Genomic DNA, 27806 nt, shown 5'->3' with positions numbered 1-27806 from the left:
CCGCCTTTGTCTCCCCGGTGGCAATGTTTGAGGCTGAGCCACTTAGTGGGAGGCCCGGGACCGGTTCAGATAATCGTCACTGGTGTCAGAGACCGTGGGCGTTAACGAGTACGGTGGCAACGGGATGTTAACTACCTCGCCTGGTACACAGGAGTTCGTGGGTTCGATCCCGACCCTGTTGCCCGCTGCATAATTGGACTCTGCGTCTTCTCCCCGTGGTCGCGTGGATTTTCTCCGGGCCCTCCGGTTCCCCCCCCCCCTCTAGAATCAAACACTGGTTTAGAGTGTGTGGCCGCTACACATTTCCACATTGATAAGCCACTTCGTTGAGCTATCATTTGTGGCCAGGTTGCTTCTGAAAAAGAGCTCCAATAAGCTCGGTGGGCCTTCAGCTGGTAAACACGAAAAAATGGTTCAGTTTAAATTACTGCCCACGATAGATATACATTGGCTCGTGCACACGTGACATTTTCCTGCGTGAGCGTTTCCTGCCACCGGACACTCACATTTATTTTTTACTACACCACCGCTCCCCATCGACGCACGTGCACACGTTCGTACGTTTGCACGTGCACACGCGTTTGCACGCTTTTGCACGTGCACACGTTTGCACGCGTTTGCACGTGCACACGTTTGCACGTGTACGCGGCGAGCGGCTTGCGCGTTCTACTCAAGTAGACAACGGCGACGTTCGCAGGCAGGTGTCAACATCCCAACTTTATTTACACACATCAAATAAATACAAAAGCGTCGTATGTAATTCGCATGTAATTTAAATCCATTCCAGCATTCTGAACTCTTCCCCCCCCCTCCCCCCACGTGTTTCGATTTAAAATCCAGCTCGTCCATGCATAATGCCCTCATCATTATTATTATTATATCACCCTATGATAGAGGCAGCATCTCTTTGTCCATATGTGTCTACGTCTGTCCTATCTGGCCCACCGTCTCTCCGTCCATCCATCTGTCCATCACTCCCACCTCTTTGGCCAGTTGTCTGTCCTTCCGTCCGTTTGTCCGTCCGTCAGGACGCTCGTTCGCGCGCGTGCGTCCGTCACCCAGTGCATCTCGCGGGCGGGGACCAATCACCGCCACAAACGAGCCGCCTTCCGCGCGGCAGGTCGAGGGAAGAGAGAATACGCCCGGCGTTGTTCCTGACCTCGAGTCCTGCCGGATGTTCGCCGAATACGCAGAGCGGTGGGCTGCTTGGGCAGGCCACCGATTAACAACAGGGGTGAGTCGCCACTGCAGCGTCGCGCGAGCTGCACCCGCAGCCCTTTGCGATGTACGATGACGGAAACGCTTAAATAATCGTTTATGAACACGCGGCGCCAATAAGTTATTATTACCGCGCTCTCGTCGCCTCGTCGTATTCACAGCTCGCTCGCGCGCGCGACACGATGCACAATCGGCCGCTGATCAGCTCCCTGCGCATTGCGCAACCGCCGTCGGATAAAAATAATTTAAGGCCCTCGGGCTACGAAACCTGAACGTTGTGCGGGACCGTTCGGCGCGATGCCTCCCAAGCGGTTTTTTTTTTCGCTCTGGAAATTACGGCGAAATCGAGCAACACGGTGTGGCACGGCAAGGGCATTCCAGTTTTCTACGGCGGATTCCCACGGTCGGCGTACAGCGTCCACGTTCAATAAACAAAGGTCTCGAGAAAACCCCCACTTCAGAATTCATTATCATAACAGTGCTGTAATGACACTGGGCCAGTGCTGGTTGGAAGGGACAAATCAGGAGTGTGCAGTAAATATCCTCGAAGCGAGATGGCGATGCGTGTGGTACGCGGAGTGTGTGGTAAGTGCAGAGTGTGGTAGGCGCAGCTTTGTGAATTGGAACACAAAGCCAATGGGTGATGATGATATTGCTGCACCAGTATTGGGCTACCACAAGGCCATTTCTGAGTGTGGGTCTCTATGCGAGTGTGTGTGTCTCTATGCGAGCGTATGGGTCTCTATGCGAGCGTGTGGGTCTCTATGCGAGCGTGTGGGTCTCTATGCGAGCGTGTGGGTCTCTATGCGAGTGTGTGGGTCTCTATATATGTCTGTGTCTCTATGTGAGCGTGTGGGTCTCTATATATGTCTGTGAGTGGGTGTCTATGCGAGTGTGTGGGTCTCTATGCGGGTGTGTGGGTCTCTATACGAGTGTATGGGTCTCTATGCGAGTGTGTGGGTCTCTATGCGAGTGTGTGGGTCTCTATGCGAGTGTGTGGATCTCTAAATAGGTCTGTGAGTGGATGTCTATGCGAGTGTGTGGGTCTCTATATAGGTCTGTGATTGGGTGTCTATGCGAGTGTGTGGGTCTCTATATAGGTCTGTGAGTGGGTGTCTATGCGAGTGTGTGGGTCTCTATATAGGTCTGTGAGTGGGTGTCTATGCGAGTGTGTGGGTCTCTATATAGGTCTGTGAGTGGGTGTCTATGCGAGTGTGTGGGTCTCTATATAGGTCTGTGAGTGGGTGTCTATGCGAGTGTGTGGGTCTCTATATAGGTCTGTGAGTGGGTGTCTATGCGAGTGTGTGGGTCTCTATATAGGTCTGTGAGTGGGTGTCTATGCGAGTGTGTGGGTCTCTATATAGGTCTGTGAGTGGGTGTCTATGCGAGTGTGTGGGTCTCTATATAGGTCTGTGAGTGGGTGTCTATGCGAGTGTGTGGGTCTCTATATAGGTCTGTGAGTGGGTGTCTATGCGAGTGTGTGGGTCTCTATATAGGTCTGTGAGTGGGTGTCTATGCGAGTGTGTGGATCTCTATATAGGTCTGTGAATGGGTGTCTATGCGAATGTGTGGGTCTCTATATAGGTCTGTGAGTGTCTATGCGAGTGTGTGGTTCTCTATATAGGTCTGTGAGTGTCTATGCGAGTGTGTGGATCTCTATATATGTCTGTGAGTGGGTGTCTATGTGAGTCGATGAGACCTCAGTAGAACACACAAAGGGGTGGTGGGGCCAGCACCATCTCTGGGAACCTTTGAGCACCAGGGACTCATTTAAGGCTGAGTCAACCTAGGGGAGGACCGGGATCAGTTATTATATCATTTTAACTTGCGCCACCGGGTTTGTAGCTCCACGCTCTAACCTCTACACTGCCGTTTGCCTGACGTACACACGACACACACATGACACACGACACACACGCATGACACACGACACACACGCATGACACACGACCGACTCGACACACACGACACACACACGGACACACACACACACACACGGACACACGACGCTCCGTCATCACAGCTCACAGTGAACCCCCTCGCCGCACCGGTGCCCCGGCTCGGTCTCGGCCACGGCGAAGGAGATGCGGGGGCACGGCCCCACGGTGTTCTGGCACACGAGCTTGCGCAGCGACGCCGTGTTGATGATCTCGAAGCCCACGTCGCCGCCGAAGGTGCTCGGCTTCCAGTAGAGCGGCGAACACACGGGGTTACTCATGAGGCCCTTGAGCGAGAACGGCGCCCCAATCTCCACCATGCTCTCGCCGAACATGGAGCCCTGGCGCGCCTTCTCGGCCAGGAGGCCCACGTAGAACTCCACGGCGTCCACGTCGCCGTACAGCTCCTCCATCTCGGCTGCCATCGCCTCGTCGCCTGCCGGCGTACGACCGGACGGGGGATGGGAGGGGAGGAGGGCGGCGTCAAGGTTCATCAGGGTGATTTTGTTGGGACGAGCCGGATAGAGGAGCCTCGTTTTTCAACAGTGACCTGGGGGCATCAGTCTGCTGCCAGTAGGGCCCATGGTTAGCACGGTTGGCTGCGTACGGTGCGAAAGAAGTTCAACGTAGGTACATACATGATGGTCGCTGTGAGTATAGTCCTGATTGAGTCATTTTAGCGGTGTCATTTTAGACTTGGGCTAATTTGGACCACGACGCCGGTGGCACACGGTGGCTCTAGCCTTGCGAATGGACGTCACGGGATCCCTAACGTCCACTGTGAAGGAAACGTCGTGCGATGTTATTAACGGTTATTGCACCCGCAGTGATAACCAGCGCGGCCTACCGGATTCGAACCCTCCGCGATAAGCGGCGAATGCGCCACGACCACCGGGGCCGCCGGTGGCACCGCCCAATTGTGATGGTGATGAGCTGCCATTAGGCTAAAAGAAAAACTGAGACGTTTCGTTGATGTTGTGGGGGGTTGCACGACATAAATGCCAAGTTTCACTGCCATCCCTCTACGGACTACCGGAGAGATGAACGAGCGAGGTAATTGCGTCTAATATCCAAATAGCCAAATCGAATATCCACATAGCCAAATTGTGCGCCATGGGGTTCCATTCACCACCCCCCCCCCCCGCCCCTGAGAGAGCTAGAGAGAGCTAGAGAGAGCGAGAGAGAGCGAGAGAGAGCGAGAGAGAGCGAGAGAGAGCGAGAGAGAGCGAGAGAGAGCGAGAGAGAGCGAGAGAGAGCGAGAGAGAGCGAGAGAGAGCGAGAGAGAGCGTGAGAGAGCGTGAGAGAGCGAGAGAGAGCGAGAGAGAGCGAGAGAGAGCGAGAGAGAGCGAGAGAGAGCGAGAGAGAGCGAGAGAGAGCGAGAGAGAGCGAGAGAGAGCGAGAGAGAGCGAGAGAGAGCGTGAGAGAGCGTGAGAGAGCGAGCGAGAGAGAGCGAGAGAGAGCGTGAAAGAGCGTGAGAGAGTGAGAGAGAGCGTGAGAGAGCGTGAGAGAGCGTGAGAGAGTGAGAAAGGGCATGAGAGAGCGTGAGAGGGCGAGAGAGAGGGAGCGAGGGATGGATTGGAACCGGCACGCCGGGTGCGTCGTCTCCGTTGGGAGCGGGATGACAGCGCGGCTCTCGGCTCCGTTTGGTGTCAGCAGGAAGAGGAGGCACCACCCTCGCATTGTTCCACAACGCGGCAATTATCACTGCCTCCGGTGGGCCGGCAGCTCAGCGGAGAGCGGCGGTGCGAGTGTCGAGGGGAGTGCCGTGGTCAGTATGGGAAGGGAGTCGTAGGGCTTGGGGTCAGGTTTGGCCTCAGAGTCAGGATCGGGGTCAGGGTTGGGAGTCAGGGTCGGAGTTGGGGGTCAGCGTTGAGGTCGGGGGTTAAAGTTGGCCTCAGGGTCGGTGTCTGGGTCAGAGTCGGGGTTGGGGTCAGGTTGGGGGTCAGGGATGGGGTTAGGTCAGGCTCGGGGTTAGGGTCGTCAGGATTTGGGGTCAGGGTGGAAGTTGGAGTCAAGGTTGGGGTCAGTGTTGTGGGATGGGCGAGGGCAGCACCTGTGAGCTCCAGGAAGGAGGTGAAGGGTCGCATGTTGAAGCGGTGGCGGTACTGGTTGAGCGACTGCAGGCGCAGCGTGCGCCCATGCTCGATGATGCTCGTCGCCACGTGCAGGAGGTTCTTGTTGATGTTTCGACCGCCCGACACCTGGCCAAGGCACGCACACACAAACACGCGTGCGCGCGTCCGCACAGAACACGGTCAGTCAACCGACTGCCGGATGATGGCCTCCCCCCATGCCGTGCGTTCCAGAGCCGGAATAAACCAAATTACAAACAGGGGCTGATAAAATACATACCACTCTGTGGAAAGTGAACGTTCGTTTGCATATGGAGAGACTGGCTAATACCATTATTTAATCATGAGCGTGCCCCACACCGGTTTTTACAGGGAAACTCTGGCTGTTATACAACAGATTGTTACGAAGAATACCCTACAGCCGTTTGCCAATCCACTGCTGGATTGAGGCTTCCCCCCATGGCGTGTCAGTCACGGGGGTTATCCTGACCACGCCTCACCGCACCAGTCAGCGCAGGCGAGCCGCCGGTTTAGGCAGTGACGAAGGTTGGCGCATTGTAGCGCCGCAGCGCTGTAACGCCCATTAGCAACGCGGTGCCGGCCCCGTCCATCTCAGGCCCTACGCAGGCTCCCACCTGCTTGGCTCCCGAGCTCTGACGAGACCAGGCGCATTCCGGGCGGCCGTGGCCACGGGGAAAGGAAAAGTGAGCGTAACAAACAGGGCCATCGATCATCCTGTGACGGGAAAGCGTGTAAGTTTGTTTGGCTGGTTCTCCTCCCCGGCCTCCTGCGAATGGACCCAACCGTGCCTTCAAGCCTGAAAACCGCACCCTGGCCTCGCCAAACAGCCCACGCCCCCCCCGCACCCCGAACCCTCAAACACCCCAATTCAAACACACATTGGAAAGAGCTGTGCAGTTTCACATGTACTCCAGGTTGTTTACATGTAACAAAGACAAAGATCCCCCGTATAGCCTTAACAGATTGCTGGGGCAAGTGCTGTTAGCGAGCACCTATGAAGGCCGGTACGGCGCACGAGGGGGTGGGTGGCCAGCACCACGCCCTGTCGCCTTCGTCTCCCCAGTGGCGATGTTTACCCACCGCACCAGGTACTAATTTCAGGGCTGAGTAGACCTAGGGGAGGCCCAGGATCGATTCCGATAATCGCTGCTGGTGTTGGCCGTTAGCGGGAATCCAACAGGGGCTGCCGGGTTCGTAGCGCAGCACACTAACCACTGCACCACCGCTCCCCACACACACGCATATAAGAATATGTTAAACCCTTTCTGGCAATTAAACAGTTGTGCTAAGATGTTAAAACACCAAACTGAAACCTTTCGCAAGGAATCATGTCTACATTAACCACACATAATTGTGGTGAACATGAAAACAACAACAACAAAAACACATGCTCTGGTAGTGTATGATGCATTGTCTTTGAAACTGATTGGTCCACACCAGAGACAGCTTTCTTTTTACAGCCTCGTCTCAAACAGCGTTAGGCCAGAGGACGCCAAAAGGCGAACAGCACAAAGACAATGCCACTATCAGGACATTGAGAGCTCGTGGTGAGCAGCTCCACCATGGGACCTCCCTTGCCAATATCCATATATAAGAATAGATTTTACCCTTTCTGGAAATAAAACCTATTCTTATATTTGGATATTGGCAAGGGAGGTCCCATCACACACACACGCGTATACGTACAGTAAAACCTTGGATTGCGAGCATAATTCGTTCCGGAAACGTGTTCGTAATCCAAAGCACTCGTATATCAAAGCACTCGCATATCAGTTGTGATCACGTGACGCTCGGCAGACAAAGCGTATACACGTACTACTCGCATTGCAAGACCCTCACTCGTTTATCAAATTAATATTTATAAAAAAAAATTGTGCTCGTCTTGCAAAACACTCGCAGAAAAAGTTTTACCGTGCATTTATTTGATCCATTCCCCCACCCCCCCCTCCTCTTCCTCACCGTGCCGGCTCGCTGGCGCATGAAGCTCCGCACAAGCGGCATGAGCTTCTTGTCGGCGAGCAGCCCGGGGTTGAAGAGGAACTCGTCGTAGCTGTAGTTGCGCCCGTCGATGAGCAGCGAGTCCGGCATGAGCGGGTGCCAGTGGTAGAGGTGGTTGAACTCGAGCGACATTCGGTTGCTGTACTGGAAGTTGACGCCGAACAGCAACGTGGGGTCGAACTTGAGGTGGAAGTTGTAGCCGCTGAGGTGCTGCACGTACTCCTCGATCACGATCTTCATCGTCTCGCCTGCGCGCACGCGGGGAGGGGGGCGTTTGCCACACGCGGCGGGTATCGGTACTTTGTTGTTGTTGTTGTTACGGTTATTGTTGTGCTCGTTTACCCAGGAAGGCATGAGAGAGTCACGTGATTGTTTTTTTCAGGAGAGTCCTGCAAACCGGCATCGTCGTCGTCATCGTCAGCACCGCCACCACCACCACCACCACCTCCACCACCAACACGACCACCACTACCACCACCACCACCACCACGACTACCACCACCACCACCACCGCCGCCACCAACACGACCACCACTACAACCACCACCATCACTGCCACCGCGACCACCGCCATCACCGCCACCACCACTACGACCACTACCACCATCAGCACCACGACCACCAACCGCCACCGCCACGGCTACCGCCGGCCCCTCACCGGTGAGGATGAGGCGCGCGGTCTGGAAGAGTCGCTCGTCGTCCCAGCGCGGGTGCCGAGCGTGCAGGACGTCACACACGCGGTTGTGCTCGCGCAGCCACACCGTGGCGTAGACGAGGAGGCCCGGCAGCAGGCCGTATACCTCGTGGCCCACGGCGAAGCGCAGCGACGCCGGCACGTGCTCCGGGTACACCATGTGCACCGGCGCGTCGCGCACCACCGGCGGGTACGCCTCCCCGTCGATCATCTGGGGACGGCGTCATCGGAGCGTCATCGGCCGTTCGCCCCCTCGCTCGCCGCTCTCTTCTCGCGCCACTACGACGATTACCGTGCCCCCCGTGAGCTCCGCTCGGTTGATTGCGATGCCCGTGTTGAGGGTTCGGTCTCTACCAGGCACGGACCGTGTCGTCTCATCCACCACCGCGTCGTCTCATCCACCACCGTGTCGTCCGAATCACCACCACCACCACCCTGTGTGCAACCACTACCACGAGCCTGTGTTCAACCACGACCACACCCCAGGTCACAACAATTCTCTTACTCTGGGACCTCCTTTGCCAGTATCAAAATATAAGAATAAGCTTTACCCTTTCCGGCAATAAAACAGCTTGTGTTAAGATGTTACAACACCAAACAAAAACCTTTTGCAAGGAACCATGTCTGCATTAACCACACAAACTTGTGATGAACACGCACACGCAAAATAAACCACACGTGTTCTGATAGTATATGTGGTCAATGCAGACATGATTCCTTGCATAAGATTTATGTTTGGTGTTGTAACATCTTAACACAAATGTTTTATTGCTGAAAAGGGTAAAACCAATCCTGATATTTCTCTCTTTGTGAGGGTGAGCAGCGAGCGTGGTGAGGAACAGCCAAGGGGGAGAGGGGGGTGCGAACCTGGAATTTTAATTTCCCGTCTTTGAAGAGCCGCAGCTGGTGTTGTCTCTCAAGCGTTCCTCCGTAGATGTGGTTCAGGTCGACCTGGAAATCATCACGTCACACGCTCCCGTCGCTCGTCATCCCCGTCAATCGTTGACTTCAACAACATCGTCGTCGTCATCGTCAAAGCGAACAGATCACGGCTAACGATAACGAATTGAGCGGAGAAAAGCAGCAATATCCATGGATCTATGTAGATCATTTAAAAAGCTTGACATTTTAGGAATGCCTTCGTCCCACGCCCCCACACCCTCTGTATGTGTGCATGCGTGCGTGTGTATGCGTGTGGCTGGTAGTGTAGCGGTTAGCGCGCTGCACTACGAACCTGGTAACCCGAGTTCGATTCCCGCTCATGGCCAACACCAGTGACGATTATCTGAACCGGTCCTGGGCCTCCCCTAGGTAGACTCAGCCTCAAATGAGCACCTGGCGCGGTGCGTAAAAACATCGCCACTGGGGAGACAAAGGCGGCCGGGCGTGGTGCTGGCCACCCACCCCCTCGTGTGCTGTTCCGGCCATTAATAGGTGCTCGCTGACAGCACTTGCCTCAACAGTCTATGAAGGCTATATAGGGGATCTTTGTCTTTATCTTTGTGCGTGTGTGCGTGCGTGTGTACGTGTGTGCATGCGCGTACGTGCCGCTTACCCCGTGGCCCAGCGCGCGCGTGAAGGCGGGGCCCCGCACGGGGTCCGTGTTGAAGAACTGGTGAGTGAAGTGCTGTGCGAAGAAGGCGAACATGAGGTTGGAGCCGTGCGGGTTGGGCTTGAACTGACGGCGAAGCAGCAGCCGCTCGGCCACGAGCTTGGCGCTGGGTAGCTGGGGCTTGCCTGCCGCACCAAGACAACAAAGATCCCCCCATGTAGCCTTAACAGATTGTAGCGAGCACCTGTTCAAGCCGACATGGTACACGAGGGGGTGGGTGGCCGGCACCACACCCGGCAGCCTTTGTCTGAGTACCTGGTGGCAATATTTACATACTGCACCAGGTACTCATATGAGGCCGAGTTGACCTAGGGAAGGCCCATGCCCGTTTAGGATAATCGTCACTGGTGTTGGCCATAAGCGGGAATCAGACTCGGGTCATTGGGTTCGTAGCTCAGCGCGCTAACCGCTACACCAGCGCTCCCCACTGCCACACCGCCACACCACCACCAACACACACAGGAGCGTGGCACAGCGGCGGGAGGTGAAGCACGAAGTCGCACGCACGGCAACCAGCGGACGCGAAGGGCCCCCTTTTCGGGGGCTTCAGCATCCTTAAAATGTTAACTACCTCGCCTGGTATACAGGAGGTCGTGGGTTCGATCCAGACCCTGACACCTGCTCCTGTATATTTGGAGTCTGCGTGTCTCTCTCTCTCGATCTCTCATCATCACGGTGGCTAGGAGATGTTAACTACCTCGCCTGGTATACAGGAAGTCGTGGGTTCGATCCCGACCCCAACGCCTACTGTATATTTAGAGTTTGCGGTGTCTCTTTCTCTCATAATCATCACGGTAGCTAGGAGATGTTAACTACCTCGCCTGGTATACAGGAGGTCGTGGGTTCAATCCCAACCCCGACGTCTGCTGTATATTTGGAGTTTGCGTGTCTCTCTCTTTCTCCGTGGTCACGTGGATTTTTCTCCAGGCCCTCCACATTTAGAATCAACATCGTGCCTTCAGAGTATTTGGCTGCGATAAATGTCCACACACGATGACGAGCCACTTCGTTGGGCTATCATTTGTGATAGCCAGATCTCTTCTGAAAAAGAGCTACACAGCTCCGTGGGCTTTTCCCGGTAAAATAAAATAGTTTAGTTTTAGAGCGACCGCCAACGCGGTGTGACGTGCTGGATTGTCGTTGGATTAATCATCGGCAACGCAGAGGTTCCATTCAACCTCCCGGCGGTTGAAACGAGCGGCAAGTTTCTCTCAAATGTACACGGTGGAGGCACTTGTCAGACAGAGCAGTGGGCCAGAGTTCTTTGTCACTCCACTGCTGGATTACGGCAGCGGGGGTTGTTTGACCATACTTCATCATCATGCTGGTCAGCGCGGGTTAGTGAAGGGGAAGGCGGGGGCGACGGGGGGCCTAAGGCCGGTTCAGATATCACTCGCCACTGACGCCTGGCCGCATTCCGGAATCAAACTCAGGTCGCCGGGTTCGTATCGCATCGAGTACCGGGCGACCGTCATTATCATCATCATGGGCAGCAGGGAGACAAAGGTGGCAGGGCGTGGCGCTGCGTGGCGCTGCGTGCGCCGAGCTCTGGTGGTGCGCGGCACGCCGGCCCGACTCTGGCACTGGCAGGAGGTCACGGGACAGACCCGGGGTGCCATGGGTTGACCGACTGAAATGACTGGCAGATGCACCAACTGCGCCCCCCCCCCCCAACTGTGCTAACTCTGCATTTCAGCCGCTCGGCACTCCACCCGTTGTTGTGAGCGTCGCTCCTCTGCCCTCCATTGTTGCTGGGGGAAGGATGCCACCAACTCTCACACACAAAGACAAAGAACCCCCGTATAGCCTTAACAGGCTGTTGAGGCAAGTGCTGTTAGCGAGCACCTATGAAGGGCGGAATGGAACACAGGAGGGTGGGTGGCCAGCACCACGCCCAGCCACCTTTGTCTCCCGAAGTGGCGATGTTTACAGATTGCAAAAGGAAACTAATTTGAGGCCGAGTCGACCTAGGGGATGCACGAGACCGGTTCAAATAATCATCATTGCTGTTGGCCATGAGCGGGAATCGAACTCGGGTCGCCGGGTTCGTAGCACAGCGCACCGACCGCTGAGCTACCGTTCCCCACACACACACACATGGCGACAGCAGCAATGACAACAAAAACCACACACACAATGGCGGTGATTGAACAATGTCCGTCAGCGTTCTGCAATTTACGCACGTGACATTTCCGCGTGCAGCCACGGTCTCTGCCATCGTTCTGCGAGCTCAACCGCAAAGGCCGACAGCGGTAGCCATCGCCCGAGTGTGCAGGCGGTGCAACTGCCACCGGGCGCCCTGACGTTGGGGTTGCCGCCTGTCCGATTTAATCCCTCGCATATTTTAACTATTGCATTATTTTGAGTATTCGATAAAAGAAGTATCGATTATCAGGTCCATTAATCAACTAATTATATAACGTGAAAAGCCTACCCTCTCTCCCCCTCCTCTGTTCCGACCATGGATGAACTCGTCCGTCTGAACGGGGCCCGTAGCTATCCGTGGTGCTAAAGTTGAGGGTAAGAATCCACCCATTTTTTCGCCATATAGCATTGTGATATATAACGACTTATTGTTGGTAGCTTAGCTGATTGGAGAATATAGAGTTTATTGATAACATTAAGGTAATTTATATTTTAGTTTTTTTATTGGTTCACTATATAGTACTGTGAATAGCTCAGATGTGTAGGCCTTGACTTCAACAGTCATTTCTGTGACCAGTCACTAGCTAATCACTCAGTTATTTCAATGCTAAATTCGCCTAGTTATTTCAATGCTAAATTCTCCTGTTTGATTTGTACTAAGTGCCTCGGTGAATGTGTATACTCTGACTTTAACGTAGATATTTCTGTGAGCAGTTACAAGCTAATCACTCAGCTATTTCAATGCTAAATTCTATGCTAATTCCTTTATCAAGGGGTGCCTCTGCGGATGTGTATGCTTTAACTTTTAACATAGCTATTTCTGTGACCAGTCACAAGCTAATCATTCAGCCATTTCAATGCTAAATTATATGCTAATTCCTTTGTCAAGGCGCTTTGTTCCTCTCACACAGCTTAAAGGCCGTGATCTGAACGTGGCTCTTTCACTCCAGCGCTGTCCTACCAGACAGTCTCGTCCCTTCACCTGATGAAGGCCGCTTGTGTTGTGGCCGAAACGTCGTGAGAATATTATTGTGTTATTTTATTTTATCAATTTATTATTTTATTCTCATTCTACGTGACTTTACCGAAAGAACCAAAGAAGAAGCCTACCCTCCGTTTCCATTTCCACCTCACGATTTACCTCGTAAAATGCCACTATTTACCTCAGTTTACCTCGTAAAATACACCGAGAATATTTGTGCGGGTCACGAATATGGGTCAGAATATTACAGCGAGACCAATCCGCCACAAGGCAATGCTCGGTCGGCTACCTGCGATGCCCAGGGGGGTGGGGCAGTCCCGCGGCACGGGCGGCAGGATCCTCGTGAAGTATGACAGGTTGGAGTACGCCTCCCACGACTTGTACCCGTACACCGAGTTGTAGGTTGGTGGGCTGTCGATCAGGTCCGAGCGCGCTGACAGAGACACACACGCGGACAGACGTGTAAAGCCGCGTGAACGCTAACGATGGTAGGAAGCGTTCGAGTTTGTAGACGCATTCAGGCGAGGCGTAAGGGAAATGCGCAACCCTGCAACTTGCTCGCTCACATCACGACCACCACTAACGCCACCACCACCATCGCCACCACAACCACCATCATCGCCACCATCACCACCGTCACCGTCACCACCACCGTCGCCGCCACCACCACCACCACCACCGTCGCCACCACCACCAACACCGCCGTGTGGGAAGTTGTAGGACGTGAGGCGAGACGCACACACAAGGACGTAGCGCATGATGGCGTCGCGCAGGAAGGAGATGCTGTTGACGACGTCCCAAACGGCGGGGAAGTTGGTGAGGATCCAGTGCACCGTGTCTGGGCTCGGCTTCAGCATCCTTACGATGGCCGTGCGCAGCTCCGCTGTACGAGCAGGGGAACACAAATGGTGGGGATGTGATTGAGACATTTCACCCAGGGTCTGGTTTGGCCGTGACAGTCTCAGTTGGTTTTAGGAAGTCTCACCAGATGCCCTGTAACGTCTCACCAGATGCCCTGTAACGTCTCATCAGATGACCTGGTAATGTCTCACCAGATGCCCTGTAATGTCTCACCAGATGCCCTGTAATGTCTCACCAGATGCCCTGTAACGTCTCACCAGATGCCCTGTAATGTCTCACCAGATGCCCTGGTAATGTCTCACCAGATGCCCTGTAATGTCTCACCAGATGCCCTGTAACGTCTCACCAGATGCCCTGTAATGTCTCACCAAATGCCCTGTAATGTCTCACCAGATGCCCTGTAATGTCTCACCAGATGCCCTGTAACGTCTCACCAGATGCCCTGTAATGTCTCACCAGATGCTCTGGTAATATCTCACTAGATGGCCTGTAATGTCTCACCAGATGCCCTGGTAATATCTCACTAGATGTCCTGTAACATCTCACCAGATGCCCTGTAATATCTCACCAGATGCCCTGGTAATGTCTCACCAGATGCCCTGGTAATGTCTCACCAGATGCCCTGTAATGTCTCACCAGATGCCCTGTAATGTCTCACCAGATGCCCTGGTAATGTCTCACCAGATGGCCTGTAATGTCTCACCAGATGCCCTGTAATGTCTCACCAGATGCCCTGTAATGTCTCACCAGATGCCCTGTAATGTCTCACCAGATGGCCTGTAATGTCTGACCAGATGCCCTGTAATGTCTCACCAGATGCCCTGTAATGTCTCACCACATGCCCTGTAATGTCTCACCAGATGGCCTGTAATGTCTCACCAGATGCCCTGGTAATGTCTCACCAGATGCCCTGAAACATCTCACCAAATGCCCTGTAATGTCTCACCAGATGCCCTGTAATGTCTCACCAGATGCCCTGGTAATGTCTCACCAGATGCCCTGTAATGTCTCACCAGATGCCCTGGTAATGTCTCACCAGATGCCCTGGTAATGTCTCACCAGATGCCCTGTAATGTCTCACCAGATGCCCTGGTAATGTCTCACCAGATGCCCTGGTAATGTCTCACCAGATGCCCTGTAACATCTCACCAGATGCCCTGTAACGTCTCACCAGATGCCCTGTAATGTCTCACCAGATGCCCTGTAATGTCTCACCAGATGCCCTGGTAATGTCTCACCAGATGCCCTGGTAATGTCTCACCAGATGCCCTGTAATGTCTCACCAGATGCCCTGTAATGTCTCACCAGATGCCCTGGTAATGTCTCACCAGATGCCCTGGTAATGTCTCACCAGATGCCCTGTAACGTCTCACCAGATGCCCTGGTAATGTCTCACCATATGCCCTGTAATGTCTCACCAGATGCCCTAGGAATGTCTCACCAGATGCCCTGGTAATGTCTCACCAGATGCCCTGGTAATGTCTCACCAGATGCCCTGTAACGTTCATAATAATGTTTAATTTTCTTACCGGTGTAATACATTCTGGCTTCGTGTTTGTTGGCAGTGGCGAAATTTTAACTGTCTCGCTTGGTATGCAGGAGGTTGTGGGTTCGATCCTGACCCTGACACCTGCTGTATATTTGGAGGTTGTATTTTCTCCCCGTAGTCGCTTGAGTTTTTTCTCCGGGTCCTCTGGTTTTTCCCTCCACATTTAGAAGCATGCGTTGAGAGTATTTGTAAGCCATTTCGCTGAGCAATCATTTGCTGTAACCAGGTATCTACTGAAAAAGAGCTATTATAGCTCAGTGGGTCTCACCTGGTACAATAAAAAACAGTTTTAGTTTAAATGTGCGCAGAGGGCAGGGCGGAGCTAGGCCGAGTGGGTGGAGCTAGTGGTCGAACAAACAGAGCTCGTGGCCCAGTGGGCGTGCTTATGTAAAAGTGGGCGGAGCTAATGGAGGGGGCAGCTGCCAGCTGAGCAGTGCGGCGTCCCTGTTTGAGCCTCACAGAACTTTGACGTCACTCATTTTAAATTGGGACCCCCCCCCCCCCTCTATGACGACTTAATGTCAACCGCGCTTAAACGCAAGGCTACCGAGGTGCGTAACGGGTGAGAAATTCCGACCGGGCTCCCTGCCGATTAAGTGAATGGGGGTGGCGGGGCATGCCCCGGGCAAAGCGGGGCGCGGTGGTGATGGGGCGACGAGCGGCGTGACGGGCGCGGCTTGCTTACGTATGGTGCAGTTTTTGCCGTGGTATCCCGTGTAGGTGCAGTCGCACTCGTAGCGTCCGTGCTCGTACTCCGTGCAGACGCCCCTGTTCCGGCACGGGAAGGAACAGCAGGGATTCGTCGTCTCTCCTCCTGGAACAAAATGCAGAGATCCGTGTCGCCTCGACGGACTGTTGGGGCAAGTGTTGTTCGCGAGTAGCACCTATGAAGGCCGGCACGGTGCTAACAGACTGTTGGGGCACCTATGAATGCTGGAACGGGGCAATCGGGGGTGGGTGGCCAGCACCACGCCCGGCCACCTCTGTTTCGCCAGTGCTGATGTTTACGTGCTGCAAACCGGTACTCGTTTAATGCTGAGTCGACCTAGGAGAGGCCTAGTAACAGTTCAGATACTCGTCACTTGTGTTGGTCGTGTGCAGGAGTTGAACTCGGGTCTCCGAGTTTGTAACGCAGTGCGCTAACCTCTGCGCCACCGCTCCCCACACACACACAATTCTGGAACACGTATGCACATATACACACACACGCAGGCACCACCATACACCGCACCTTCGATTAGCGTGGTTGGCCACGTACGGCGCGAAAAAAGTTCAACATGCATACATACACTTCAGCAATGAATAAGTGAGTTTCACGCGAACGACAACCGTGATAGTAGCGATAGACGAGTGACAAGGAGGAGGTGGTGGAAATTTCATGTGCCCCATGTGCGAAATTTGGTCTACATGTTGGACAACCACTTTTGGCATTCTCACAGAGTGAAATTCATTTTATTGGCCCCTGGGGGCATGATGGGCTGGGTCTAACCCCAACTGGGATTTGAACTGTAAGTGTTCGGTTGAAAGCAAATATAATACAAATATGCTTGAGACCAAAGGACAGTTGGCATTTCAGACCAACGTTATCCATCAGTATACATTTAAACAAGCAACCTCTGGGCCGGTTTAGACCTTTTGGGTCTCATTGGCAGCCATGGGCAGGAATTGAACTCGGGTTGCTGGGGTTCATAACACAGAGCGCTCACCACTGCGTTGCCAAAACTTCAAAATGACATCCCCGCCGTGTGTTTATGCCCAGGACGTGGATTGGGTTCCTCAGGAACTGATGGACAAATCAAACTTCACTTTCATTTAGGCCGGACGGTACACGTCTAAGGCTGCTCATGTTTTCTATGGTAGACGGATTAAATGCATATTAAAAAAATATATATTTTGGTGGCTAAATAACAACGGCGTATTACGGGAGCATCTTCACGAACCGAATTCGAATCTCGCCGGCACGTGGGGCGAAACGTCGGACGTGGTCGCGGCACGACCCCGAAAGTGCACGGCGACCTGCCACGCAGTAGGCAAAGCGCGCAGTCAACCAAACATTCTCTGCAATCATTGGCGCGTGCCACGGCAAGGCGTCCACACCCCATGGCGGTCCAGGGATCCAGTTCCACGATTGGAATGCATCGATGGTTTGTGGCAACGTATTGTCTGTCAGGGGGCGCGTTTAGTTTGCGTATCCTGTTGCCTTTAACACGAAACGGCCTAGTGACGTCCGACAGTTCATTGGCATTGTTTGAAGAGAGCCTCACCATGCTAATGAGACCATAAGCGTCCCAGTTTTGCTTGTGTTCGACCCGTGCTACTGAAAACGCACTTCTGAATAGCGTTGTGTGGCCGATGGGATCTCTAAAATACGTTTGTTTAAGCAGGAAAAACAAAGGTGGGAAGGGGGCGTATTGGTCTGTTTATTCATTCTGTTGCCCATAGCTCAGCGAAAGTCACAAGGTGTGTGTGTGTGTGTGTGACGGCCAACACTGGTGACAATTATCTGAACCGGTCCTGGGCCTCCCCTAGGTTGACTGAGCCTTCAATGAGTGCCTGGTGCAGTGTGTAAACATCCCCACTCAGGAGAGAAAGGCGGCTGGGGCGTGGTGTTGACCACCTACCCCTCCGTGTGCCATACAACCCTTCATTAGGTGCTCGCTAACAGCACTTGCCCCAAAAAGTATAAGGCTACAGGGGGGATGATCTTTGTCTATGTTATACACAAGGTTGCTATTAACATTGTTATTATTGTTATTATGCAACAAACCAAAGCCGTGATTTGTAATGTGCTGCTGCCTTAAGGATGATCCTGGATTAACCAGGCGTGGCGACCCGAGGCTCAACAGGGTGAAGCAAGGTTGCCGATTTTTGCCCACAATCGGTGCCCGAGAGAAAGTTTAATTATCACCGCGAATGGGGTGCGGTGCATTCAAAACAAGTTTCCAGTTTCTCATTATTAACCGGCATGGCTTATAAAAAAAACTAATACGTTTCCCACCGTAATTTGTGCCGTCGTAAAAGAAGGTTTAACTTGCCAGCACCACCTGCCCCGACTGGGGATGAAGCAGCATCGCGGCGTGGGGGCTTTGACGTTGTTTTTAAACTGCCGCCGTAACCCAATGTGGCGTTTTGAAGATCCTGCTCTGTTCGGTTTTGTCCACGGGACACCACGTGACGTCACGCCGTTTCCTTGCGCGCCGCGCCCCCAGCCCTGCGTGCCGTCCCCTTCGCCGCCAGACCGTTGCGTGAAATTGAGCGCTCGCGTTTCCAGCCGTGGCCCGCCACGGCCACGTGCCGTGCCTGGGCGCCACGGAGAATCGCGCCACGCTTCCAGAACTGCATCGGAGCTTTTTTTGTTTTGTTTTACTCAATCGCAATTCTGCTTTTGGCCGAAGCAAATATGTACGTGTTCCACTTATTATTGCTACCGCCATTTCCGCCAAGAGCACAGGGGGCGTTAAGATGTTCGCACATAGGCGCAAACCCATTATCACTACAAGGCATCGAGTCTGCGTCAACCAGCTGTTTGTGGAAGAGATCGATGGTGGCTAGACGGACGCGCAAAACGGAACGCACCGTTTTCCTAGTACACGCGCGCACGTGCACACACACGCACGTGCACACGCACGCACGTGCACACGCACGCACTTGCACACACATGCACGCGCGTGCACGTGCACACAACACGCGCACGCAGAGCACGGGCGACGTCCTGCCAGGCCCGTGCCGAGCCCGAGCGTGCGACGGCCGGGCGAGCAGCCAGACCCCAGGAGGGCCAGCGAGAGGGGATGTTTTGCCGAGGTCCGCGTGAACGGCCGCCCATTGTCCGCACTCGCCAAGGGTCATCGGGGTGAAACCCCCCCCGCAGCGGGCACGATGCTGCTCCCGCGCACGATTTAGCGCTCGTGTGAGGGCCCGCGCGTTGTTCGACGTTTCGCTCCAGTGCCGGGAGCTTCTTCACTATCGACGCAACTACGCAGGGCTTTTCACCAGTCGCGCTGCTCATACAGCTTTCTGCGTGATGTTATTACCGGGGGTTGTACTGTGCGTTTATTGCAATGATGTCTGACGTTTCACTGCAGGTACCGGGGGGGGGAGGGGGGGGGGCTTCCTCAAGTTACTGAAGTCAAACGACGCGCGGAACACCGTGCGGAACGACCCAAAATCGTGTCGGCGGAGCGCGAAACAAATGACCGATGGACCTGCGCCATACGGTAAACGCGAGGGCGACGTCGCTCGGGGGCCTACCTTCGGCGGCGGCGCCGCACAGCACCGCGCACAGCGCCAGCAGGAGCCATGGCGCGAGGAGGCGACTCGTGGGGCTCTTCCTCCTCTCTGTGGAGGAGAAGACGTTAAGAGGACAATGAGCCCGCGCTTGCATCGGCACGGCGCTCGGGGCTTCCTTTCAGCCGGGCGCCGAGCTACAATGCCCGGCCAGCGGCGAACATCGGTGGCGAGCGGTACCCGAACCGGTCCTGTGTACCCCCTCCTCACCGACCCGCACTCACCAGCGTGGCGAAGTATGTCATGGGCACGGCCGGCTATGCGTGGTGCGAAAGAAGTTCAACGTACGTACATCCAGCGGTGGATTGGCAAAAGGAGCGTGGCGATTGTGTGGAACAGCCTGCTCGGTATTGCCATGCTTAAACGTGAGCTGGGTACAGAGAGGGTTGTTGTTGTTGTTGTTTTTGTTATTACGATGCTTGTTTACTCGGGAAAGCTTCATTGATGCTCAAGACTCGTTTTCAGGAGATTCCCGCCAAGTTTTCAGCATATGCAGTATTGCGATGTTTGGGGCCCAATACCGGTAACATTGACTGTTTGTTATTACCTAACTCCACACACAGAGATGCCTGAATCGGGATTCGAACCCGGGCCCTCCATGCCGTGAAGCACTGGTGTTACCACTGCCACCACTCTACCAGACTCTGATCGGGCAAGCTTACATACCTGTGGAATAATGGGCAATGGCTCGTAGTTATGTTGTGGCAATCACGTCCACACACGCACACACCGTGTACAGACAGCCTGGGTTCTAAATAGCTGTACGGCAGTAGTCGCAACGGACTCTCTACAGGTCACCAACTGCCAGCCACAGCCTCCAGGCATCCTCTAGCGACAGAGGGGCAGCCGCTGTGAAGCGTCACGCGTCGACTGCGTCGTACAGCAGCACACGTGGCTCTTCCTGGGTGACTCGGGAGCGTTGCCCTTCCTCCTCTCAGCAGCAACGCCACCGTCAATGCACTGCGATCCGACGTCGTTTTTGTGAACCCGAGTTTGAATCCCCGGCCGCGGCTAACATCGGTGGCGGGAGAGAAATATCCGAGCCCGTGCCTGGTTGTGGGAACACTCAGAGGTGTACTCTTTTGAAGTAAACACCAAGGGGTCTTTACTCTATGCCCGGAACCTTGCGCCGGTGGTGCGGTGTCGGTGGTAACTTGGCTCAAATCCGGCAGGTCGCCCCGGTTATTACTGCGGTGTGAGTATTAACCGTAAAACTACGTGCCGTCTGGCTTCCAAGTTCGAAAAATCATCCGTAAATTGCTCAATTGGGATCACACAGAGTAACACCGCTCCGTTAACGCACTACAATTAACGGTGTATCCCACACTACACTCGCTACTGGCGCACCAAACCTGTCTGTGAAACACAGCGCCATCCTTCGCGATTAGCCCCCCGCACCTGTGAGACCGGCGGCGAATACGGAACGCACAACATTATTTGTGGTATTAATTTTAGAACCTGTGCATCATCGTCGCCATAGTCGTGGCAGCAGCATCAACGGTGGTGCCGGCCGAGTGGGTGAGGTGCCGAGAGTGAGAACCACTCACGGGTGCCAACCGCCAGCGGCACAGCACGGATCGAGATAGCAGCGGTGTCAGCGAATGCGTGCGTGTGTGCGCGCCTTTGTCTTTGTGTGTGAGACTCAGTGGCACAGGCGTGGCTCGTACTATAAGCGTTGAGGAAGCCCATGCCCCGAGCTAAAGCATCATTGTGTGTCCCAATGTCACACCCCGCCAACCGCATACCGATTTGTTCCCATGATACATAAAGTTGTTCTGATAATATTATTATTATGATTCAACTTATTTACCCAGGAATGCCGGAATGCCACACTGAGTCTCAAGCCTCTTTTTCAGGGCGGTCCTGCCAAAGGTTTGCACTTGGGTGCGATATTGACATTTGTAAATCCAATGGAATGATTTGCAGTTACATACGTTTTCAGCATTGGGATGTGGTTTGGCCGATACCGGTTAAGTTGCACGTGCGGACGTTTAGCTTTAGGAGGAAATCGGGGAACCCGCAGGAAACCCATGCAGGACAAGGGGCAGAGAACATACAAACTCTACACAGACAGAAGCCAGGGTGGGCAATCGAACCCAGGAGAGCTTCTGGCTGCGAGGCGCATGTCACTACTGAGCCACCAACCGCCCAGCCGCACAATTAATTTACGTCACGAAGGCCTCCCCATCGCTCCGTCAGTCGTGGGTTGTTGTTTGACCATACTTCACCACGCTGGTCAGCGTGCGTTGGTGAAGGGGACGGGAGGGTCAGGACCAGTTCAGATATCATCGCCACTGATGTTGGCCGTAGCTGGGAGATGATCTCAGCTCGCTGGGTCCACCGTGTAGTGCGCTAACCGCTGCACCACCACTCCCCACCCCGTGTATGTAAATACTCCTCAGTGTGTTTTTTTGCCCATAAATACAAGACGTTTGTATTTGAAAACCCACCAAAATATTTAATATAATATAGTAGATCATTATATAAACTGGAAACCCACAGAATACTGTATATCCATTTCAACAGATCACACCTCGTGCATTCATCTAGACCAGTGGTTCTTAACTTTTACTGCAGCCTGGCATCCCCCTTTGGTTCTCAATCGTAAAAAAAGTATAATGTTAATAACTACGTAGGGTTTGATGAAACGAAGCAAGTTGTACTTAACGAGCCCATGCTTAATTTGCGGTTTCGACGATTTACATTCTAAAACAAAAAAAAATGTGCCCATGTCTCGCACCCCAGGTTAAGAACCGCTGATCTACACCATGGAAATGCTTTGGCCAGCAAGGCAGCATGCGCGGCTACTCTGCGTCGAGCATCACAGTTTGTGTCCAACGCGGACTGGGGATTCATAGATTCATACAGCAATGCATAGTGACACGGAGACATCGATGCACTCGCACAGAGCCCCTTAGACTCGTACAGAAAGCCACACACTCGCACAAAGACAGAAACAGTCTCGCACAGAACCCCATACTCATACATACGCCAATAGATTCACGCAGAAATCAGCAGACTAGCACTGCGATCCATAGACTCACACGGAACCCCAGGGACTCACACGGAATCACACAGGTTCACACAAAATCTCACAGACTCGCACAGAACCCCGTAGAGTCACAGAGACCCCCACAGACTCACACAGAATCCCACAGATTCACACAGAACTCCGTAGAGTCACAGAGACCCCCACAGACTCACACAGAACCCCACAGACTCACACAGAATCCCACAGACTCACACAGAACCCCGTAGAGTCACAGAGACCCTCACAGACTCACACAGAACCCCACAGACTCACACAGAACCCGTAGAGTCACAGAGACCCCCACAGACTCACACGGAACCCCAAAGACTCACAGAGACCCCCACATAGCCTTAAGTGAGGACAGGTGGCGTTGCTCTGTGGTCGATGCAGTTGAGTTTGGTGAAAGCAGCAGCAGTGGGCGCTGTGTGGCTCGTCTGTAATTATCCATTGGTGCCAGAGGAGACAACCTCGAAGTGAAAGGAACCCGACGGCAGGTAGATGCGTGTGAGTAGGTGAGCAGGTGAGTGGGTGTGTGAGTAGGTGTGTGAGTAGGTGAGCAGGTGAGTGGGTGTGTGAGTAGGTGTGTGAGTAGGTGTGTGAGTAGGTGAGCAGATGAGTGGGTGTGCGAGCCTGTGAGTGGATTGGTTGGTAACTGGGTGTGTCGATAAGTTTGCGAGTCTGTGAGTGTATGAGTTTGTGAGTCTGCGGTAAGTGAGCAGGTAGGTGTGTGAGCAGGTAAGTGAATAGGTGTATGTAAGTGTCTGTAGGTAGGTGTGTGAGCAGGTATCTGTAGGTAGGTGTGTGAGCAGGTGAGTGAGTGCAAGTCTATCGGTAGGTGTGCGCACAGGTGAGTAAGTCTGTAGGTAGGTGTGTGAGCAGGTGAGTGAGTGTAAGTCTGCAAGGCAGGTGTGTGAGCAGGTGAGTGAGTGTAAGTCTGCAAGGCAGGTGTGTGAGCAGGTGAGTGAGTGTAAGTCTGCAAGGCAGGTGTGCGAGTAGGTGAGTGAGTGTAAGTCTGTAGGCAGGTGTGTGAGCAGGTGAGTGTAAGTCTGCAAGGCAGGTGGGTGAGCAGGTGAGTGAGTGTAAGTCTGTAGGTAGGTGTGTGTGAGTAGGTGAGTGAGTGTAAGTCTGCAAGGCAGGTGTGTGAGCAGGTGAGTGAGTGTAAGTCTGCAAGGCAGGTGTGTGTGAGCAGGTGAGTGAGTGTAAGTCTGTAGGCAGGTGTGTGAGCAGGTGAGTGAGTGTAAGTCTGCAAGGCAAGTGTGTGAGAGCAGGTGAGTGAGTGTAAGTCTGCAAGGCAGGTGTGTGAGCAGGTGAGTGAGTGTAAGTCTGTAGGCAGGTGTGTGAGCAGGTGAGTGAGTGTAAGTCTGCAAGGCAGGTGTGTGAGAGCAGGTGAGTGAGTGTAAGTCTGTAGGTAGGTGTGTGTGTGAGTAGGTGAGTGAGTGTAAGTCTGTAGGCAGGTGTGTGTGAGCAGGTGAGTGAGTGTAAGTCTGCAAGGCAGGTGTGTGAGCAGGTGAGTGAGTGTAAGTCTGTAGGCAGCTGTGTGTGAGCAGGTGAGTGAGTGTAAGTCTGTAGGCAGCTGTGTGTGAGCAGGTGAGTGAGTGAGTGAGCGAAGGAGCCCGCGGAGCAGCCTTGGGCTCACCTGACATGACTTGGCGATGTGTGGGACCCGGCCGAGTTAGCTGCTCCAGGTGCGTTGCGAGGATCGCCGAGAGAGTAGAAACCTTGAGTAGACGCCGCTGCTACCGCAAGCCCTGCTGGTCTGTACCCTCGCCCAAGACCCCGCGCGTGGGAGCGAGTCGAGGTATTTATACACCTGGGACTGTTGGCCTTGCCTCGCCTGCACAACACAAGATGTACACCAACAAATAACGACACGCACGAAAGAGAGAGGGACGGAGGAGGAGGCGACTTAGGCGTAGGAAGAGGGAGGCGATGTTCCACTCCCCTCAACTCCTCCCATTCAACTCTCCCCAATCCTCACGAGTGCCCGGAAGGGGGGTGCAGGCGCAGCGTACCCACGCGTTGTCCCACCACCACCACCACCACGCGCGGTTTGTGGTTGTTGCACATTGACACAGCTGGGTGAACGGAAGCGGTGGGACTGCGGAGGAGGAACTGGTGGTGGTGGCAGCAGCGGGGGTGGAATAAATCTCGCACCGTTGTTAAAGCTTGCCGTACCGGGAGATCGAGCGACCGGGCATCCTCTCTGCATTTGCAAGCGCAGCGCGGTAGCCAGTACGCCAGTCGGTGTATATACACCTCGGTAATCCTTTATTCAACAAAGACATGCGATAAACCCATTGAGACCCACGGGATACTTACACTTCAGGCGACTCGGGTAATGTGAAGTTATTTTAAGCACAGTCGTTGTGTTGCGGCTAGCCGATAATTTCCTGTACGGCGCACGGAATGTTTGATCGACACGCACGTGTAACGCATCGACAGACTAAGTTCAGCAATCACGATAATCGTGCTCAATTTGTGAGTGGCTAATTTCGGGACGGCGAAGTGGTACATTGAGCGTTGTGATTATAAAAGGGAATGCGATGTCGGGGTGCCTGCAACGGTAAAGGGACTCGGGCTACGTAGACAAATCGAGGACTATTTTCTTTGACCCGATCGACGTGACTTTACCGAAAGACCCAAGGAATAGTGCATATAGAATTCACATGAACGGGGTGGACAACGCCCGCTTCGAGGCTTGCCGCTCAAACAGACGTGGGTCTCGTCCGCAACGTGGGGACAACTAGGGCATCAATGAGCGCCGTCATCCACAGCGGCACTCCGCACGGTAGCGGCAGCGCGCACGTGCGGCGTTCGACGGGGTCGGTGGCGATTCCTTACGGAGCTCCCCAGGAACATTTTGTAAACCATGAAGATCATCTGACGACAACGACACAACGTATATTGAATAATAATAATAATAGATATTAAACAAGAGGATTTCACGCTTTCTGGCAAAAGTGCAGGCGTTAAGATGTTCAATGTGCTGATGCACGGCACTATGTTCTAAAGTTCTACAATATAAATATCGACTGGAAGCTTTCGTGACTGCAGGGATTCATATTATTTGTGGGTCTTTCGGAAAATCCAGGTAGACAGATAAAATAATAGTGATATTGTTATTATTGCTATTAATTATTTGATCTATCTACGTGGCTTCTACAATATGAATTAAAACATTAATGCCATTGAAGCTCTGTCGTCCCGACAGGTCTGTTCCTTTCACCTGAAGAAGGTCACTTGTGTTGTGGCCGAAACGTCGTGAGAATTTTATTGTGTTATTTTATTTTATTAATTTCTTATTTTATTCTCATTCTACGTGACTTTACCGAAAGAACCAAAGAAGATCATGACGCTGATTTGTTACAAATAATCCGCATTTTTCGTGGGCGACGTTTGCAAAGCGCGGGACAACGAGAAAACGTACGCCGATTAATTACTAAACTTACATAATTACCATACCTATCGACCTCTTATCAGCGCCGACCTGATTACAGACCAATTTAGATCTTATTGATCACCCCGTGCCCTTATAAATCTCAACGTTCATCCTACAAAGTCCCATCACAAGGGAGAAACACAAATATACAACAACAATGTTTGTTACCCGTATTGAAACGGCTGTACGCCGTATGGACCTGCAAACTCAATTTCCCTGTACAACATTACGAATAAATCGTATGGGTTTACAGGTATGCTACTATACACTACACTACTATACACTACACTATACATTACACTATACATTACACGACACACTACACTATTACATACCTGTCAACCCCTTACCAATGCCCTACCTTATTACAGACAAATTCAGACCTTATTGGTCACCCTTGTACCCTTATAAATCCCAACGTTCATGCTACAAAGTCCCATCACGAACAAAATAGACATTGTGCAAGGCGTATACGGCGTTAAACCGTACGGGTTGACACGGTATGTGCCAGGTTGCGTGATTGCATAATTACAACCCGATCATAAAAAGGGGATGGGCGGTCGAGGCGAGCACCGGAGCGGCAGCCAAAGGCGTGGGACGAAGTCCGCGGAGATGGAGCGATAGCATCGCCTCGCGTGCAGCTGCGAGTCTGACGAACGGGGGCCTTAATCCAGCGGTGGATTGAGCGCTGCCGACGACGAATGCGTGTGCGACTAGCTTAACGTCGATCAGACTTTACCGACTCGCGGTGACCGGCGTGGTGAAGTATGGTCAAGTAACTCCCCCCCACCCCCACACACCCACCAGCCTTACGGTGTGCGGGTAGGCCCTCATGCAGCAGTGGATTGCCATAGGAAGGATTGCACATTGCCACAGGAAGGATTGCACATTGCCACGCTTGCCGGTAAAAACCGTCCACAGGAATGCGCTGCGCTCCGCTGCAAAGCAATTCCCATTGAAAACCTCAACAGCGTTCAAGGTTTGAAAGTGGACTGCGACGGTGTCTCGCACGGCACAAAGACAAAGCCCCCCCCGTGTAGCCTGTAACAAACTGTTGGGGCAAGTGATGTTAGCGAGCACCTATGAAGGCCGGCACGGCACACGAGGGGGTGGGTGGCCAGCACCACGCCCGACCGCCTTTGTCTCCCCAGTGGCGATGTTTACACACGGCACCGGGTACTCATTTAAGGATGAGTAGACCTAGGGGAGGCCCAGGACCGGTCCAGATAATCGTCACCGGTGTTGGCCGTGAGCGGGAAACAGAACTTGGGTCGCCGCGTTCTGACCGCAGCGCGCTAACCACTACACTACCGCTCCCCAACAACGCTAGGTCTCGCACGCACACACACACACGGCGTTTACCAGAGTCGATGAAAGTTGTATGATGATAATAATTCCTCGCCTTATATTCCAGGGTTGCAGCCTCCGTTCGTTACTTCCAGGATTGGGAGATGAATCACGCTGAGTCGACGTTTCGGGGGCCAGGCACCGGAGCTTCCGTTACCATAAAATGTCGTAAAGGGCATCCCACCCCCATCCAACTCCACCCCCCGCGCCGTCACGCACTTTGCATTGTTCTGCTTTATATACCACGGGGAAAGAGCCCGGAACTTATAGCCATCGTCTGGGAGACAAAAAATTCCCTCCCCTCCACAAATCATTAACCCTACCCCGCCCCCCACTAGGATTCAGCGGTGTCAAGATCGGCCTCTGTGGAGGAGGAGGCTCGTAAAGGACGCTGCTCCTGGGCGGTTTCGAGGCAGTCGTCCTCCATTAGTAGGCAGAGGTCGGAGGAGCAACGCTCACAACAACGAGCGGAGCGCCGGGCGATTACAACGCAGCGAGTTGACACAGTTGGGGGGCACAGTTGGTGCATCTGTCGGTCATCTCGGTCAACACATGACACCTGGGTGTCTGTCTTTGTCCAGTCACCTCCAACATTTTTAGATGTGCCGAAGAGTCC

At 53.5% G+C, this 27806-nt stretch overlaps 1 protein-coding gene across 2 annotated transcripts; it reads right to left on the bottom strand.

Annotated features, from left to right (window-relative positions):
- Positions 1-698: 698 nt before the first annotated feature.
- On the bottom strand, positions 699-27431 carry LOC103091789 (prostaglandin G/H synthase 2). Of its 2 annotated transcripts, none has more exons than XM_032973025.2 (12): positions 27206-27431; positions 24041-24238; positions 19338-19424; positions 15775-15903; positions 13419-13562; positions 12969-13112; positions 9496-9677; positions 8808-8891; positions 7905-8151; positions 7208-7494; positions 5209-5356; positions 699-3591 (listed from the first exon to the last, which is right to left on the bottom strand). In XM_032973025.2, exons 2-12 carry the CDS (start codon positions 24045-24047, stop codon positions 3236-3238), a joined length of 1815 nt encoding a protein of 604 aa, XP_032828916.2. In that variant the 5' UTR covers positions 24048-24238; positions 27206-27431; the 3' UTR covers positions 699-3235. The 2 variants fall into 2 exon arrangements, with proteins under 2 accessions (XP_032828916.2, XP_075930883.1); XM_076074768.1 differs by having other exon boundaries at positions 27246-27431.
- Between the last annotated feature and the right edge of the window lie 375 nt (positions 27432-27806).

This window comes from Petromyzon marinus, chromosome 50, assembly GCF_048934315.1.
Source record: "Petromyzon marinus isolate PM22_M1 ecotype Great Lakes invasive population chromosome 50, UKy_Petmar_22M1.pri1.0, whole genome shotgun sequence".
Lineage (NCBI taxonomy): Eukaryota > Metazoa > Chordata > Hyperoartia > Petromyzontiformes > Petromyzontidae > Petromyzon > Petromyzon marinus.
Note: the sequence above shows the minus strand (reverse complement) of the source record. Positions and strands in the feature narration are given on the sequence as shown.

Coding starts and splice junctions, on each gene's coding strand:
- LOC103091789 (XM_032973025.2), bottom strand. Junction 13,113..13,418: donor CATGCGCTACGTCCTTGTGT/GTGCGTCTCGCC, acceptor TGTCTCTGTCAG/CGCGCTCGGACCTGATCGAC. Junction 9,678..12,968: donor CACCCCCCTGGGCATCGCAG/GTAGCCGACCGA, acceptor TTGGTGCGGCAG/GCAAGCCCCAGCTACCCAGC.